The sequence below is a fragment of the Phymastichus coffea genome, unplaced genomic scaffold, assembly GCF_024137745.1.
Source record: "Phymastichus coffea isolate CEN01 unplaced genomic scaffold, Cenicafe_Pcof_1.1 PCOF00137, whole genome shotgun sequence".
Classification (NCBI taxonomy): Eukaryota; Metazoa; Arthropoda; class Insecta; order Hymenoptera; family Eulophidae; genus Phymastichus; species Phymastichus coffea.
The window spans coordinates 373,747-388,558 of NW_026706948.1; the positions used below are offsets into that span (position 1 = coordinate 373,747).

The 14,812-nt window shown below is 31.2% G+C and overlaps 2 protein-coding genes across 3 annotated transcripts; one reads left to right on the forward strand and one right to left on the reverse strand.

Annotated features, from left to right (window-relative positions):
- Positions 1-218: 218 nt before the first annotated feature.
- Positions 219-12,153, reverse strand: LOC131671891 (uncharacterized). Its single transcript, XM_058948677.1, has 20 exons — positions 11,911-12,153; positions 11,237-11,459; positions 11,001-11,166; positions 10,708-10,927; positions 10,114-10,390; positions 9,762-10,027; positions 9,497-9,680; positions 9,182-9,421; positions 8,917-9,007; positions 8,574-8,824; positions 8,308-8,482; positions 7,598-7,869; positions 7,404-7,515; positions 7,237-7,323; positions 7,030-7,164; positions 1,213-1,487; positions 1,019-1,143; positions 790-945; positions 654-726; positions 219-237 (listed from the first exon to the last, which is right to left on the reverse strand). The coding sequence occupies exons 1-20, from the start codon at positions 11,942-11,944 to the stop codon at positions 219-221; spliced, it is 3,381 nt and encodes a 1,126-aa protein (XP_058804660.1). The 5' UTR covers positions 11,945-12,153.
- Positions 3,475-6,990, forward strand: LOC131671861 (uncharacterized). 2 transcript variants are annotated; one of them, XM_058948633.1, is made up of 9 exons: positions 3,475-3,703; positions 3,774-3,896; positions 3,996-4,113; positions 4,351-4,615; positions 5,982-6,110; positions 6,200-6,290; positions 6,361-6,497; positions 6,554-6,686; positions 6,761-6,990. In XM_058948633.1, exons 1-9 carry the CDS (start codon positions 3,560-3,562, stop codon positions 6,812-6,814), a joined length of 1,194 nt encoding a protein of 397 aa, XP_058804616.1. In that variant the 5' UTR covers positions 3,475-3,559; the 3' UTR covers positions 6,815-6,990. The 2 variants fall into 2 exon arrangements, with proteins under 2 accessions (XP_058804616.1, XP_058804617.1); XM_058948634.1 differs by having other exon boundaries at positions 3,564-3,699.
- Positions 12,154-14,812: the final 2,659 nt, after the last annotated feature.

The window sequence follows — 14,812 nt, forward strand, 5'->3', positions numbered from 1 at the left end:
AACAACAGATAAAATTAAAAAATATTATATTTACAATCTTTTCATTTACTTTTAAAAGACGCTTGATTGAAGTGTTATTATATTTATTGAAACAAAACCAAAATATTGCTTAAATTCTAATAACAGTAATTTCCATTTTTATCACATACAGGTTGTTTATATGTCATTTCTATCTAATTTTATAAAATCATTCGTAAAAAAGATTATTTATACAGCTGTCATTTTAGCTCCCGATACCTTAAATCCATTAATAAATTTTATTTTTTCTTATATATGTTTTTTCAGACAAATGTATTGGGCATGCGTCAATGCAATTTAAAGTCTAATATCTGAGTCACTTTCATAATAATTATAAACTGATTGCTGTTTCTGTCAGTTACAAAACACTAACTATACTTTGAAACAGAGTTAAAATGTCAATTTAAACTTTTGTAAATTAAATTATTTACAATTAAATTGTATATCTCACGACGATTTATGTCAAAAAATGTTGACAGAAATCGAATAAATATAATTTAGTACAAAAGTTGCTTAAAAATTACAATTTACTTAATACTATTTATTGTAGCTCTCAAATATACAACAATAAATTCTCTTTTGAAAATCATCAATACATAAAAAATGAAATTAAATATTTAAAAACAATAATATACCATAGAAAAACCAGGGAAGGGGTGGAAGTCGATGCTGTTGATCCGTAATAAAAGGGTAAGTTTCGGCTGGATTCTGTAAACAATAAATAATTCATAAAAATTACAATGTTGCAACTTTCATTGCTTGAATATTTACTTTTGTCGCTCGGATGACGAGAACCGCATTGTCTATAATTTATAGTACTCTTGCGTTTTGTGTCCACGTAACCGTGTATAACTAAACTTGGTGCTTCGAGTTTGCCCGTAGATATTAATCTATTGAAGTCTTGTTCCAGTTTAGTAGCGATTGGACCTAGAATAATTATTTCAATTATTAAATTGAATGACTGATTAACAACCCAAATTTAATAGACGTCACTTCCTACCTTTGAAATGTATTAAAAATTGTATGCAGCTACCATCATACAGAATTTTTGTTTTCCTATTATCGATTGATAACATCCATTCTGGTATCGCCATTACTCGACGTACGTCTTCTAAAAATTGCCGTCTGAAAAATATATTATGAAGTATAATGTTTGTTCTTTAAGATTGTATAGATATCTCAATAAGTACATACGGAACAAAGCGAGGTGGTTTTTCTATATTAGAATATTTAATAATGTCATTATCTGGCTCAATATTGGCACAGGCATATCTGTTACTTCCGAAGTCTTTCTCCAAGATAATTATGGATTTCCCCAAAGCTGAAACCGTACCTTCTAATGGAAAATTTGGATCTACTAGTATTTTACGTTCTAGACCGAGGTCAATTGGTCCTACGCGTGCTGAAACGTCACCAACATCACAACGTAACGGCAAATCGGGGCCACATTCCTGTTTGTATAGATCTTCCTGAAAAACAATATTTATTGACAATAGAATAATTATTTAATAACAAAATTATTGCTCTGAATTCGTGGATCAAGAATAAAATAAGAAGTTTAAAAAAATACTGCAATATACTGGTAATTGATAATGGCAGTAATTTTGTTCTTACAAAACGTATTACCATCGTTAATTTACTTCAAGCTAGGATCCTGTCTTAGAATGACAATTACTGAAAGTGCGAGTACAAATCTCTGTGTTGTTAGATAACGAACGTAGTATCGTCACGTTGGCTAAACAGTTCGAGATATTTTTTAATTTTTCAATAAATTTAAACATTTCACACTCTTAAGGCTCTTTAAGTATAACTGGTCATAATCTATAGATGGGTATGCGGTTACTAAACAGCCAGTACTAATCTTGCAAATTCTTCGATATTGATAATGTCAATATTATAATAGGAATACTTACGGCTCACCTATTTTCAATTAATAAATGATCAATTGATGGAATCATAGGCATCAGGAATCATCTTGAAAAATTATTAGTAATGTGTTGCACGATAAAGTGAGATTTCTTTAAGTAGCACGAATTTTATTATTTACTTCAAAATCATCTGGTCGTGTACGCGTAAGGTGCATAAATTCGTGACACGACTAGATTTCTTCGTTATTATATCGGCAATAAATATTAACTATCAACTTGTTGGGTTACCGAAGGCCGTTATCATCAAATAACAAAATATCGATAAATCGTGAATTTCGGATGAAGTTATTTCACTTCATTGACGTGCTGCAATATTATAAAGAGCTTCCGCACATCGACGTAATTTATATACTACTGTTTCTTTTTATGGTCAACTATCCATTAGATATATAATTAATATACTACGTTACGGGTCGCGAATAGAACACATGGAAATTAAAAATAGAAGTTATTTTATTTCATTAGAAATTTTCAGGTTTTTGAAGTAATTACTGTCCTTGTTTTCGAAAAACCTAAAGGTAGTGTATTACATTGAAAATTAAACTATTGTGTTAATTACATGACGGTAAGGGTTAATGTAATTAAAAAAAACTAATTACGTCTAAATTTATTAATTTTTAAAAGAAATATATATTTGCAGAAGCTAGACAGGCTTACACTAGATTCAACATATGTTGCAAGGTTATAATTAATGCTTTGTCTTATACAATATTTAGATCGCATAGAAGGTATTCTTTGGCGCGATTTTTTGTGACCTCATAAGAAGTAAGAGCACTAAAGAGTCAATGCAAGCTTCAAGTCTTATATTATTTACTGATAGCAATATTTCATTACCGCAAGTTCCAACCATCATCACGAACAGATGACAATAAAACTATCGTTAGTTATTAATATAGATTTTGAAACGATTTCCATAATGGTTACGTTTTTGTGGATTATAAATGATAAATTAATTTTTTTATTTTTTAATACTGTATTGCATTTGACTAATGTCCAAGAAGGTATGGATTTTATATTATAATAAGTTCTAATAAATCTTTTTCTGAACTGTTTTATAACTTTTGCATACGAAGATAAATAATTTAGATAAAGTAAACTAATCCCCATAATCAGTTTCGAATATTTAAAATTTTTATGTCAATTAAAATACAAAAACTATAAATATTATGAGATGGCTTGAAAAATTCATCTTGAAAAATATCTACAATATTGAAGAATAGTACGAAATACAAATTCGTTGTAATAAAATATGCATAACTAATATAATGATTTCAGATTGGTATATGAATGTTCTATAAACTTATTCAATGCACAGATAAATAAGTACAAATTAATTATGAATGCGCTATTGACTTTTAAAGCCATGAAGTGATTCTTAATTTATAAACGTCGATCCAAATCATAATAGAGATACGCTTAATATTTAATATGTACGAGACTATAACTAGAGATAGGAATATGGAACGCTTGACGGTCATAGAATAGAGAATCATTACAATACGTATCAATTGCGCGTAGAGTATAATTATTGAACCCTATATTTACATTAGAGAGAGAGTTGTATATTAATAGAAAAAATTATTGTCAAATCTATAAAAGAAGCTACCGTGAAGATGGATTTTTTTCAAACACGCACTGGAAAAATTTTGGCAATGACTGAAAAAAGTGCAGGGTTTTGGCCTTATCAACACAAGCTGATCAACTACCCTCTGCGCTCCATTCTTTTCTTTTTCCTTGTAACATCTACAATCACGTCGGTAATATATTTTAGTGGAAAAAAATTGAAGAGTCCTTTCTTTTATGATATTTTGTACTTTTCATATTCAGATTGCCGCAATAATAAATAGAGAAGGGGTAGATCCTTTAGTTATAATTGAAACCGGACTTTCCATGATGATAAAAACCTCTGTACTTACGAAATTGATAATGGCTTGTCTATATCAAACTTATGTGTGTAATTTTAGAATTTTTTTCCAACATTCAGAAACAATAGGAAAACATTTTTCACCCTTTCAACGATTTGTTATATTTTAATACAACGAATTTTAGAGACAAAATTGTTATGAAAAAATGGTTCAACATTTTAAAGAAATTACTGATCAAAGTGAATTAAAAGTATTGATCAGTTTTAGTGATCGTGGGTTACGTTATGCAGTTGTTTATTTAGGTAAGAAATTAAATTTCGTAGCATATTCATTCTATTGCTGATACTATTAATTAGATAATAATACATGAACACGAATGGGATAAAGTATTTGGATCCTTGTTTCGATGTTTCAAAAGGTTACACCACGGCAAAATACTTCTACGCTCACTTATTCCGTTTTCTTTCTTAACACCAAAAGTAGCACGCTTATTTTTCCGAATGAAACAATGGGAATAATTTTATATTTTTATATTACAGCTGCAACAGCCTTATGTGGAGGAGTTTACTTAACTTTACCGATACAAATAATGTGTTTTGATTATTTTTTGAATCCTAACACCACAGAACTTGAGAAAATACTACCCGTTCATGTAGAGTATTTTGTGGATTATAAGAAATATTATAATTATATAATATTCCATATTTTATGTTACATGACTTCAGTTTTTGTTGTCATTATTCCATATGATCTAGCGTATATATTGGAAATACGGCACATCGCCGCTTTGTTCACAATCATAAAGTAAGTTTCCTACTATTATTGTAAGTATAAAAAAATAATCTTAAGCAATTAGATATAAACAGATCTTTTTTAGTTAGTAATTAGATTCAAATAGATAAAATTGTGATAGCAGTTAGATTATTTGAAAAGACTTGATTTGCTAATTCTGATATCATTTTCTTTCTTGAAATCTTCATTCAAATTTAAATGCCAACATTCATAATTCATAGAACTTTTAAAAGAATCGTTGCATATAATAATGATATCTTGTACTTCTAAAGATTGTTTGTTAGGTTTTAGGAAGCTTATGTAACTAATTCTGCAAAGTAAACTGAATTTAAACCGATATGAAACGGATATGTACCCAAATAAAAACAAAAATCAGAATTTCAGTTTAACGATATTTTGCTGTTTCTTGTTATATATATATATATATATATATATATATATATATATATATATATAGCATATGTATAATATATAACTTTATATTTATTAGAAAAAGTAAACGATCAGAAAGGTGTAGAAAAATCAATTTTTTCAAAAAATAAGATATTTCAATTAAAGAAATTTTCTAGGACCGCTAAATAAATTTTTGGTACTTACAAGCGAGAAAATAAAAGCTCATACCGAGTCCTTTAAGATGTATGTCTCATGATATCTTTATTAGAACGACTTTAATACTCCAACAAAGAAAACGTTCAATTTTATTATGAAACACCGGCTGGTCCCCTTAATTTACATGTTTGATAAGCCTTCTTTATTTTTTGCTTAGTCTCAATAACTTTCGTTGCTATGGTGAGCATACTTCTTAACTTGTCCAGAATAATTGTTTTAGTTTTGTTAATTTTTAATACGTGACAATGTAGAATTTTATTCAATTAATAAGAATTTTAAATTCTAGAATAGAATCGTTGTTATTGTAAGTGTTTTTACATTGTTTTTCATATGTTTTTTAATGATTTTTATTCCTTGTGTATAATTTTGTCTAATTATATTTATATGTTTGGAATTATAATCAATTAGAACTTGACGAGGCCGCAAACAAGAAGCGGCGACGTCGTTAAGGTGAAGTTGTGATTTTTGTTTTTATTTGGGTACACCTGTTTCACATTGGTTTAACTTCTTAAAATCTATCACATTATGAAGGATATAAAGAATAACCATAGTGAATAGAAATTCTTTTATGTCATTAACATTTTTCAAATTACTTATTTACGAAAAAGTAAAGCTAGAAATGGACGTGCGACTAGGAAAACTTGTGAAATTTTTACTCATTAAAGCTATATATAGGAAATTAGAAAAAATTGATGAATCTTTACTTGCAGCACCTCTTAGAACTAGAATATTAAAGACTAAATAAAATACATTTATTACAATATTACAGAATGCGATTAAAACGAAGTTCGGCCACGTTAGATGTATATGAAAAATCAAAATATGTGTCTGCGAGTCTCGATAATGAAGTAAACGCAGTTATATCAGAGGCTATTATACTGCACAATGAAGCTTTTGAGTAAGACTTAATTACTTTTTAAGCTAATTACCTAAGTTTCTCATGATACATGTTTGGATCTTTGGATTTTGTTTACATATTTACTATAGGATGATTAATTTAATCGAAGATACTAATAACGTTGGTATGGTCGGAATACTTTTTCAGAACATGATTCTTTTTGGTGCCTGTCCATTTTTAGTTAGTATAATTTTTAATTATAATGTTCAAGTAATATTTAATTATGAATGAGATATATCATTTTATTTAGCTCTCAGTTCACTTAAACAGACCAATGGAATTTAGTAGATACACTCTGATGTATATTTTAATATCGCTCCATTTCTGGGTGATTTTTACTCATGGACAGATGATTATTGATTGCAGTTCGTCTATATTTGATACTTGGTACGTCAATACATTTTTTAATGAGCAATAATAAATAAATGTGTGTGTGTGTGTAGTTATGAATTCCAGTGGTATTATTTAACTAAAAAATCATCCAAATTAATATACATCATGATGACACGAACTGTTCTACCATCTGAAGTTACCGGTGGAAAATTATTTATTTTATCAATGGAAACGTACGGTCAGGTATGTTTTTAAAAATGTCAAATATTTACTTATAACCTTTGAATGAGTCCGTTAATAAATGTTTATGTTTTAAGATGGTAAAGACAGGCCTTTCCCTCTTTACAATATTTAAGTCTTTAGGCATATAAAAAAATATCAATCGTAGTCATGGAAAATTAGATTGAAAGTTTCTTACTGACTGCAAAGAAATTCCTCAGTTTTCAAGTTTTTTATTTTGCATCGAGAAATTTTATATAGTATTTTTTTCAAATTATAGCTTTAGTCGCACAAGTTTACTACAAGTAGATTAATAATGATAATTTTATATAAGAATAAAATCAAAAATATTTTGAACGATACTTACATTCAATGGATCAGCCAATTGTGTGAAGTAAGGATTCCACCTGTAGCCGCCAGCAACGCACCTTGTAAGTATTGGTTTAATTGAAGCATCAACTCCCACTGGATTTACGTAAATCGCCCAATTGTGATTTCTTGTCTGAAGGAAAAAGAATTATCATTGATAAATAAAATACAAAATTGATGAAATGACGATCCAAGCATTACGTACCACGTTACGATCATGTTTGCCAGGATGCCTCAAATTCACTTCGATTATAGTATCACTCTGGCTACCATCATTATAAATTAATTGTGTCTGCAAATATAAAAAAAAACAATTAATGTAACCAAAGTTTTTCAATTCAATATTAGATTGAAAAAAAAAAATCACAATACCATCCTGATGTATCCATATGCGTAACCTTGGGGATGATGAAAAGAAGCAATAGCTCTTAATTCTCGAGCTTCTGACGGGGCATAACCTCGTTCTATTGTTGTACAAGCCCATCTGTTTAACAAACACATAATTGCAAATTAAAATTTTTTCTTGAAGGAAGCTATAAAATATCATCTGTGAAACGGTATTGCACCTTGCGTTTTTTTCCTTTTTGTGTACTACGATACTGCGTCCAAGTATACTTCTCGGTCCAAATAGCGGTAAATGAGTATCGTTAAAGGCAGCCGCATAACGACGACGTCCGTCTAACGTACCAAATTTGCCACTAAGGTCGCCCATCTCGTACTGATCGCTAGTACCGGCTGCTGGAGGTGGAGCTGCACTAGCATTTACTTGCATAGGATTCCAATGTCCATAGAGGGTGCTTGCTTCGCATGGAAACTCCCAATCTATTTCCACTGGGGTCTTCAATGGTAATTTGCATTGTATAGAAAGTAATCAGATTCAATTAGATATTTATAAGAATTTTAATTGATTCGATAAGTAAGAATATCTTTCATTATGGGTAGTTAAAACAGAAACTTCACGTAAGACGTGATAGATAAATTTACAAAGTCTTATATGAAAAAGTTGCGCCCATATTATATGTATATGTCGTAACTAGATGACATGACATTAATAAAGATATTGAGCATGTTAATATTTTTTATAATTTTTTTGAAAAAGTAATAGATTTATGATAATAGGTCATAATGACAAAATCATCTTGTATCATGACTTGAGTTCGCCTAATAACACAAAAGAATCATTAGAAATCACATATATCTAATTGAAACGGATCTGTACAGGATAAAAAATTGTACGTGTATTAAGATGACTATTAAACAAAGTAAAACCAATTACCATATGAATATGATATCCACTCATTTTACTATTTAAGCCATCTAAATTAACTTCGAAGTCGGTAACATCGTAGGGACTTTCTTGGATAAATTCCAACTTGCCGTCTATCGATACCTCTTCACCATTACTAAACCAATCTTTCGCCACTGCTTTCCTTCTCCACATCCCGCTGATTCTATTTAATGTATGGAAAACGTTGAAATATTAATCAACCAATATCATTTTATGATTTACTACACTTTTTATTAAATTAATGTAGAACTTACAGAGAACACGCTAGACGTTCTCCTCTGGCTTTGGGTCCATAATCATCGTAGATAACGAGACTATGACCAAAAATACTGTGTGGACCAGATAGTGCAAGTAAAGGATCAGTATAAAGTTTTCGGGTAAGTCTTAATGCATCAGCTTTTCGTCCAGCAATGTTCAGAGTACCGTGACGGCCCAAATCACCCATTCGACAAAAGGTCATAGAATGATCGGAACAATACTTTGGATGATCTGGATCCCATTCAATCTTAAGAAATTTTTATTGAAAAATTGATGTTTAACCTTTAACAATTTATTTTTATCCATCAGAATTCATGTAAATTGTAGTTATAAACAAACCTTATAAGGATTGAATGGAGCTCCTGCACTGACGCATCTCGCTGTCCAATTGTAATAGTCTTTCCCTGGACGTTTATCATGGATCATCCATCTGCAAGATTGTAACATGAATTTGGTATTTAACAAGATTTTTTTATTAATACTTTTATGCTTATCAGCAAACAATGCCATACAACCCAAGCACGATAATGTAACGTGCACGAATGAATTTAAATTTTCATTGTTCTGATACGTGACTCGTATATTATTATGAATAACTGCGCACCTGTGATCGACAGAATCGTTTAATGCACTGCCATCGGAATGTACTAAATATTCTACAATAATGGTGGTATCCATCTCGGGTTCATCTCTCGGTTGTCGAAAAATAATTTTACCCACAATAGGATAACGGAAAATCACTTGAGCAGTAATCATTGGCATTTTACCAGCATTGCGAGGTAACTGTGCTGTAAAAGTTCCACATACCCAAGGTATCACGCTTTTAGAGTCTGTTTCATTATACCTAAAACGAACGTATAGGTGTATAGTGTTACGATATATCGTTTTTTGTTAATTTAAAATAAAATAGGTCACATACTTTTGAACGACAAGGGATCTATGGACAACGCTATGGATGCCAGAAAGTGGAAGATAGGTATCCCAGTAGAGCCCACTGAGCTTTGCGCTACCTGGCAATATATCCAAGTGATTGGATCCTTCTTTCCGCCCTTGTAGTTTGCCAGATAAATCACCAATAGCGTATTGATCTTGAGTACCAAGCCCTATAAACCACTCAAAAATATTACACAAATGTTCAAATAGGTAATCAAGTTTTCAAGTAAAATAAAATAAAGGGGTGTTACCGGGTGGTGGGACATCTCTTTCTTCGATCTTTAGAGGATTATACATATCTTTGGTCGTAATACATGGTTCTAAAGTGTCTTGCAAAAAATTCTCAGGTTTTTTTGGAAGCTCATGTATCTTATACGATGTCACTTTTGTTTCGTACCGTAATCTTGTTTCGAGATCGTTTATTGGTGACAGTGAAACGTTGACCCAACTGGGATGGAATGGAGTTTCTTGTGATAGTGTTACTTCGCCTTTGATACCTCGAGAGTTCACGATTGCTCTGGAAATTGAAATTAATTATAGTTTCTGAGTTTCAAAGAATGAAAAAAGAATAATAATGAAAATAGAAAATAGAAATTGACTTACTTGGCTGAAATAGGTCTGTGAAGTTTGATTTTGGCGCAAGCGAGGAACAAGTCTTCGTGCGTTGGATGAAAAATGACTAGATAAAGGACACGGTGTCCTAGTAGATCGGTTGAGAGAAGTGAAAGCTCAGGATCACGATAGGAACTTTTGTAAAACTTGCTGTTGTGTGAAGCGATGCGCATTTTTCCAAGACGCAAATCGACATCACCAATAGATTTTCCCGGTCCTGAATTATTAGGATCAAAGACTGTCTGCAGAATGTTGCAAGATGTTCGTTCTAAAATAAACATTAGAATTATCTATAAAAATTTCTCCATTCATATTTCAAATCATTCACAGCTAATTCTTTTTATACTATAAAGCTGTTCAATCGAATATCAGTATTAACTAAAAAACGTTCTATATGATTCGTATTTAACACATTAAATTATCAAGTATCCTTAAAATTCATTCAGCTAAACCAAAGGTCGAGTTATTATACAATTTTTTCAATTTGTCAGGTTCAATCTTTAATCTCATAAGCCACACTAAATTCATTTTGATTTTAGAAAAATCTGTCGCAAATTAACGCGAAAACTTATAGAATACTCATACCTTCAGCGTCAAAAATGTCAGTAACGTAAATCTTCCAGTGATGCTCGGTGAAGAAAGTATCTTGAGATTTCAGGTTGACCGCGTGTTGAAGGCTCGATTGAACAATCGTGTCGGTAATGTCTTCACCCGCCTGACCACCTAACCAGCGAAACCAAACAGAACCCGATATGATTCCGTGGAATCGCGCTTCTGCTAATTTTTCTGCATTTCGATCCAACACCTAGATATTTAAAGACAATCGACTCATAAATTTTATTTTCCTAAAATAGAATAGTAGTTGGAGAGCTTATTACCGTGATAGAAGTACAGATGACTCGATTACTGAGATTGTCTTTCAATAAAATTCCTTTTCCATATAATCCCTTTTCGCCGGATAAACTCAATCCAGAAACTTCAACGGAGCCGGTTTCATTGCCAGGAAATTCTAAAGGCCCTATCAATTCTGTCAAATCGATGAGACTGCAAAAAAGATTGATCAATAATAACATTAAATTCCATTATGGTTGAAAGTATTATAATTCTTTCATACCTCATTCCAAGATATTTTTCATCGCAACGATTATTAATGATGGTATAATCAACGGGGAACTCGGTGAGTGACCATGACCATTGTTGGTCTGGAAACTGAAGGGTCGGCTTGAGGGCTAATCTTACCCGGACTGAATTGTTGCCAGTAGACTCGAATCGGATTTCTCCGTGAAGTCCCCCAGATGAAATGTAAGCTGCCAATCGAACCGCATTTCCGGTTGCCGCTGTACAGGCATGGGTTTATAAATTATAGCGCAAGTACATAATATACATCATTTACCATTTTATATTTAAATACCAGAGTTCTCATTATAAGTTACATCGTGGGAACCACAGAAAGAGCCCAGCCATTAATGCAAACAATTAATGATGTTATAATCGTGAGAAGTAGGGCATTGTATTTTCAAATAAAAAAAAATAATTTCACTTGGTGTTCTAATTTCATATATTTTAATGAAATAAATTATATTTTAAGATGTAGAGTAATTGGATAATAGATTAGTTTTTTTTTTTTTAATTTGGAAGTACATATAAAGATAATTGTTATTTAACTATGCTTTCGATAAAAATTAAGTTATGTAAAAAATATTTGGAATGTTTTAAGGAAGCCAAGTAACGCAAGGAACTCTAGCGCCATAAGTGAAAGTTCCCTCCATAATCACAGCACGCACTCACCACACGTCAAAATCACTAGGCACCAGCGCCACATTTCTACCACGAACGTTCGCCAGCAGCTGCAAGGATCCTCCACCGGTATCAAGGACAGCTTACGAAATCGGCAAAAGTTCAGGATCACGGTCCATCTTACAAAACGCCATTGCAATGAAAAAAATCACATCGTCACCGAAGACAAGTGGCTCGAACGGATAACAGACAAGCACGCGACGCAAGGTGGATGAGCGGTCTCTCGGACAAGGCGACTAGTCGGCGGATGTGGTGGGAGATCGGAGAACGATGACCCCTTCCACCGGTGCCGAATAGCGGAAACGTTGTAGTGGCCTCGCTCTTGTGTTATACATTGAGAGAGAGAGAGAGAGAGAGAGAGAGAGAGAGAGAGAGAGAAAGGGCGATGCAGGTGCTCGTTGATGTGCTCGTCTCCTTAGCTCGCCACTCTTCTTAATCCTTTACTTTGTCGGCTTACTTTATGAAGATAACGCTATACTAGATCAAACAGTTGACAATCAGATATCTTTTAAGAAAAATGCGCTTTCGACATTATGTAGAACTCACACTAAATAAATGTTTGTCAATTTTACTTTCTTTAACTGTTCTAGTTGGCGTACATTAAATTTTCATTTACTTTTCGTTTAACGCATGTTACATTTTGAGTTTTTCGATGCAGAGACGATTCCAATTTTTCTAAATTTTTGTTTTAATGTTTATATTCAATGTTTCTACTTAATATGGATAACCTCAGTATTATTATTAATATATACATAACCACTAGACTGTCATGTTTAAGACAAACGACCATAGTTTTATTGCTATAATCTAAAATGCGAAGAAAATCTCCAACGAATATGAAATTAACTTAAATGCCACGGTAAAGAAAACTAATTTAAACTTTTGTAAAACGATTAATTATTGTTAAAACTGAATTGGATTAACCTAGAGAACCATGCAAATTCCATCAGAGAAAATCACCGTCGAGATGCTCAGCAACGAATTGTTATTGTAAAAGGTAAAGCTTTGTCTGAATATTCAGTAATTTATTTAATATTTATGATATTAAATGCAGCTATTTTAAAATAACCACTTTAACTGCTGCAAGAATAAAATTTACATCAATTCATTAATAAAAATTAATTAAAACCAATTCAGAAAATTGTCGATTGTGAAGAATTAGAATTGAATAATTCTTTTATTGTTTTCTTTCCTGCAGAAGGTCAGTGAGTGTCGACTACACATCGTCAAATTCAACTAACCTTGCTGAATCTAGAAGAACATTATATAACAGTTATATGTACGTCTACATAATTATTGGCTACTTCTTTTTCATGTGGATCACTTTTCTTAGCGCTCGATTCTTGTTTGACTTAGATTTCTTTGAAAGCTCTAACACATGTGAATGTTTGCTTAAATTTAAATATGAATTATAAACTTAATTTAACGAGTCAAAGCTAATGATAATATGCCTTTTCACTATGTAAAATTTATTAGAGTAAATATTACTATTGTAAACCTTTGATAGTTGCTCGAGTTGAAATTTTAAACATTTTATATTCTACGTTAATGAAGCAACATTTTTATCTGCCTGTTTAGTTACAAATTTAATATATTGATGATAAATTTTTATAACTGTTAATGAAAACTAATTTGAAAAGAGCTTATATGTTTAAGTACATTTTTCATAAGGGCACTTATTTGTATGTTATATAAACTTTAATGCAGGGATAATTATTTATTTCGTTTATTTATAATAATTATCGTTATTTAATGAAATATGCCTAAAATAATAGCATGAGTTGCAGTTTTAATACCGTAATGTCAATTCTTGATGAAAATAGGTAAATATCCGAAAACAGTCAGATGGAAATTCTTTTTTTAAGCGCCCATATTGTAAAATTTTCCAAAAGTGGTATTCTGCATTGAGCTGCTGAAGGTGAAAGATAAAAATAAATCGACGCAATAGAGGGCCGTTTGGTTGTTCATCCGGAACGCGTATAGGAAGGCACGCATGCGAGAGCTTTTGGTAAACATAGAAATCTTAAAATACTCGAACGTCCAAGCTTCATTCTTTCGATCACTCTAGTTGAGGCTTTCAATTTGAGTCATTGACAATTCAATATTTCTTTTTATTTATAATGGCGGTTAATTCATCGCTCTTAAATATTTCCTATAAAATAGCTCAAAAAAGCCAAGATCACAGTTTTGTATCGAGGACATCCGAAACCAAGCGAAAGCGAACTTTTCATATAGCAATTTCAATTATTTATTGTTAAATGTAATCCATAAATAGATCAAGCAACGTGGTATTTAAAAAATTTTTTCATTTTATCTATTATAAACAAGATAATATTCTTTTCAAACTTAGAAATTGTAATTTTTTTATTACTATATTTATCCGTATCTATAAAATCACCAAAGAAACATTTGTTTTCTTAATGCAGTATGCAAACATAACATCTTTTCTCAGCAAAATAACCCTGAATGGGTTCAACTTGCTTAAATAAAAAAAAAAAAAAAAAAAAAAAGTATGCAAACATACTTGAAATCTTGCAATATTTTTAGTCTTTAAAATAGCTCATTGCTGAAAAAAACACTTAATATTTCATATTTAATTTATTTATAATTCCTTTACACTTTTATTATCAATATCCTATTTTTTAATGATTATTAACGAGTAATATCTTACTTATCAAATAAAACAGTGTCGAATAGACAAATTTCAACAATTTCATTCATCTAAAGAATTGAATCTATAATAAAAAAGCTAACCCGTTCGAATGTTGGCCAGTTATTTATGAAAACCACGTGTACGATTGCCTGGCAAGAATGCCATGTCAGAGATCTCATGGGCAACCTCGGTACAAGCTTTAAAAATGGAATATTATCTATCCTCAAGGCATTTTTTTTT

What these genes read in the sequence shown, in the direction of transcription:
- LOC131671861 (XM_058948633.1), top strand. Translation starts at nt 3,560, where the DNA reads ATGGATTTTTTTCAAACACGCACTGGAAAAATTTTGGCAATGACTGAA. An exon ending in TTATGCAGTTGTTTATTTAG is followed by an intron (nt 4,114 to 4,350) that starts GTAAGAAATTAA and finishes TTTATATTACAG; the next exon opens with CTGCAACAGCCTTATGTGGA. An exon ending in TCGTCTATATTTGATACTTG is followed by an intron (nt 6,498 to 6,553) that starts GTACGTCAATAC and finishes GTGTGTGTGTAG; the next exon opens with TTATGAATTCCAGTGGTATT.
- LOC131671891 (XM_058948677.1), bottom strand. Translation starts at nt 11,944, where the DNA reads ATGTGGCGCTGGTGCCTAGTGATTTTGACGTGTG. An exon ending in AACGATTCTGTCGATCACAG is followed by an intron (nt 9,008 to 9,181) that starts GTGCGCAGTTAT and finishes ACAATCTTGCAG; the next exon opens with ATGGATGATCCATGATAAAC. An exon ending in CTCCATTCAATCCTTATAAG is followed by an intron (nt 8,825 to 8,916) that starts GTTTGTTTATAA and finishes AAATTTCTTAAG; the next exon opens with ATTGAATGGGATCCAGATCA.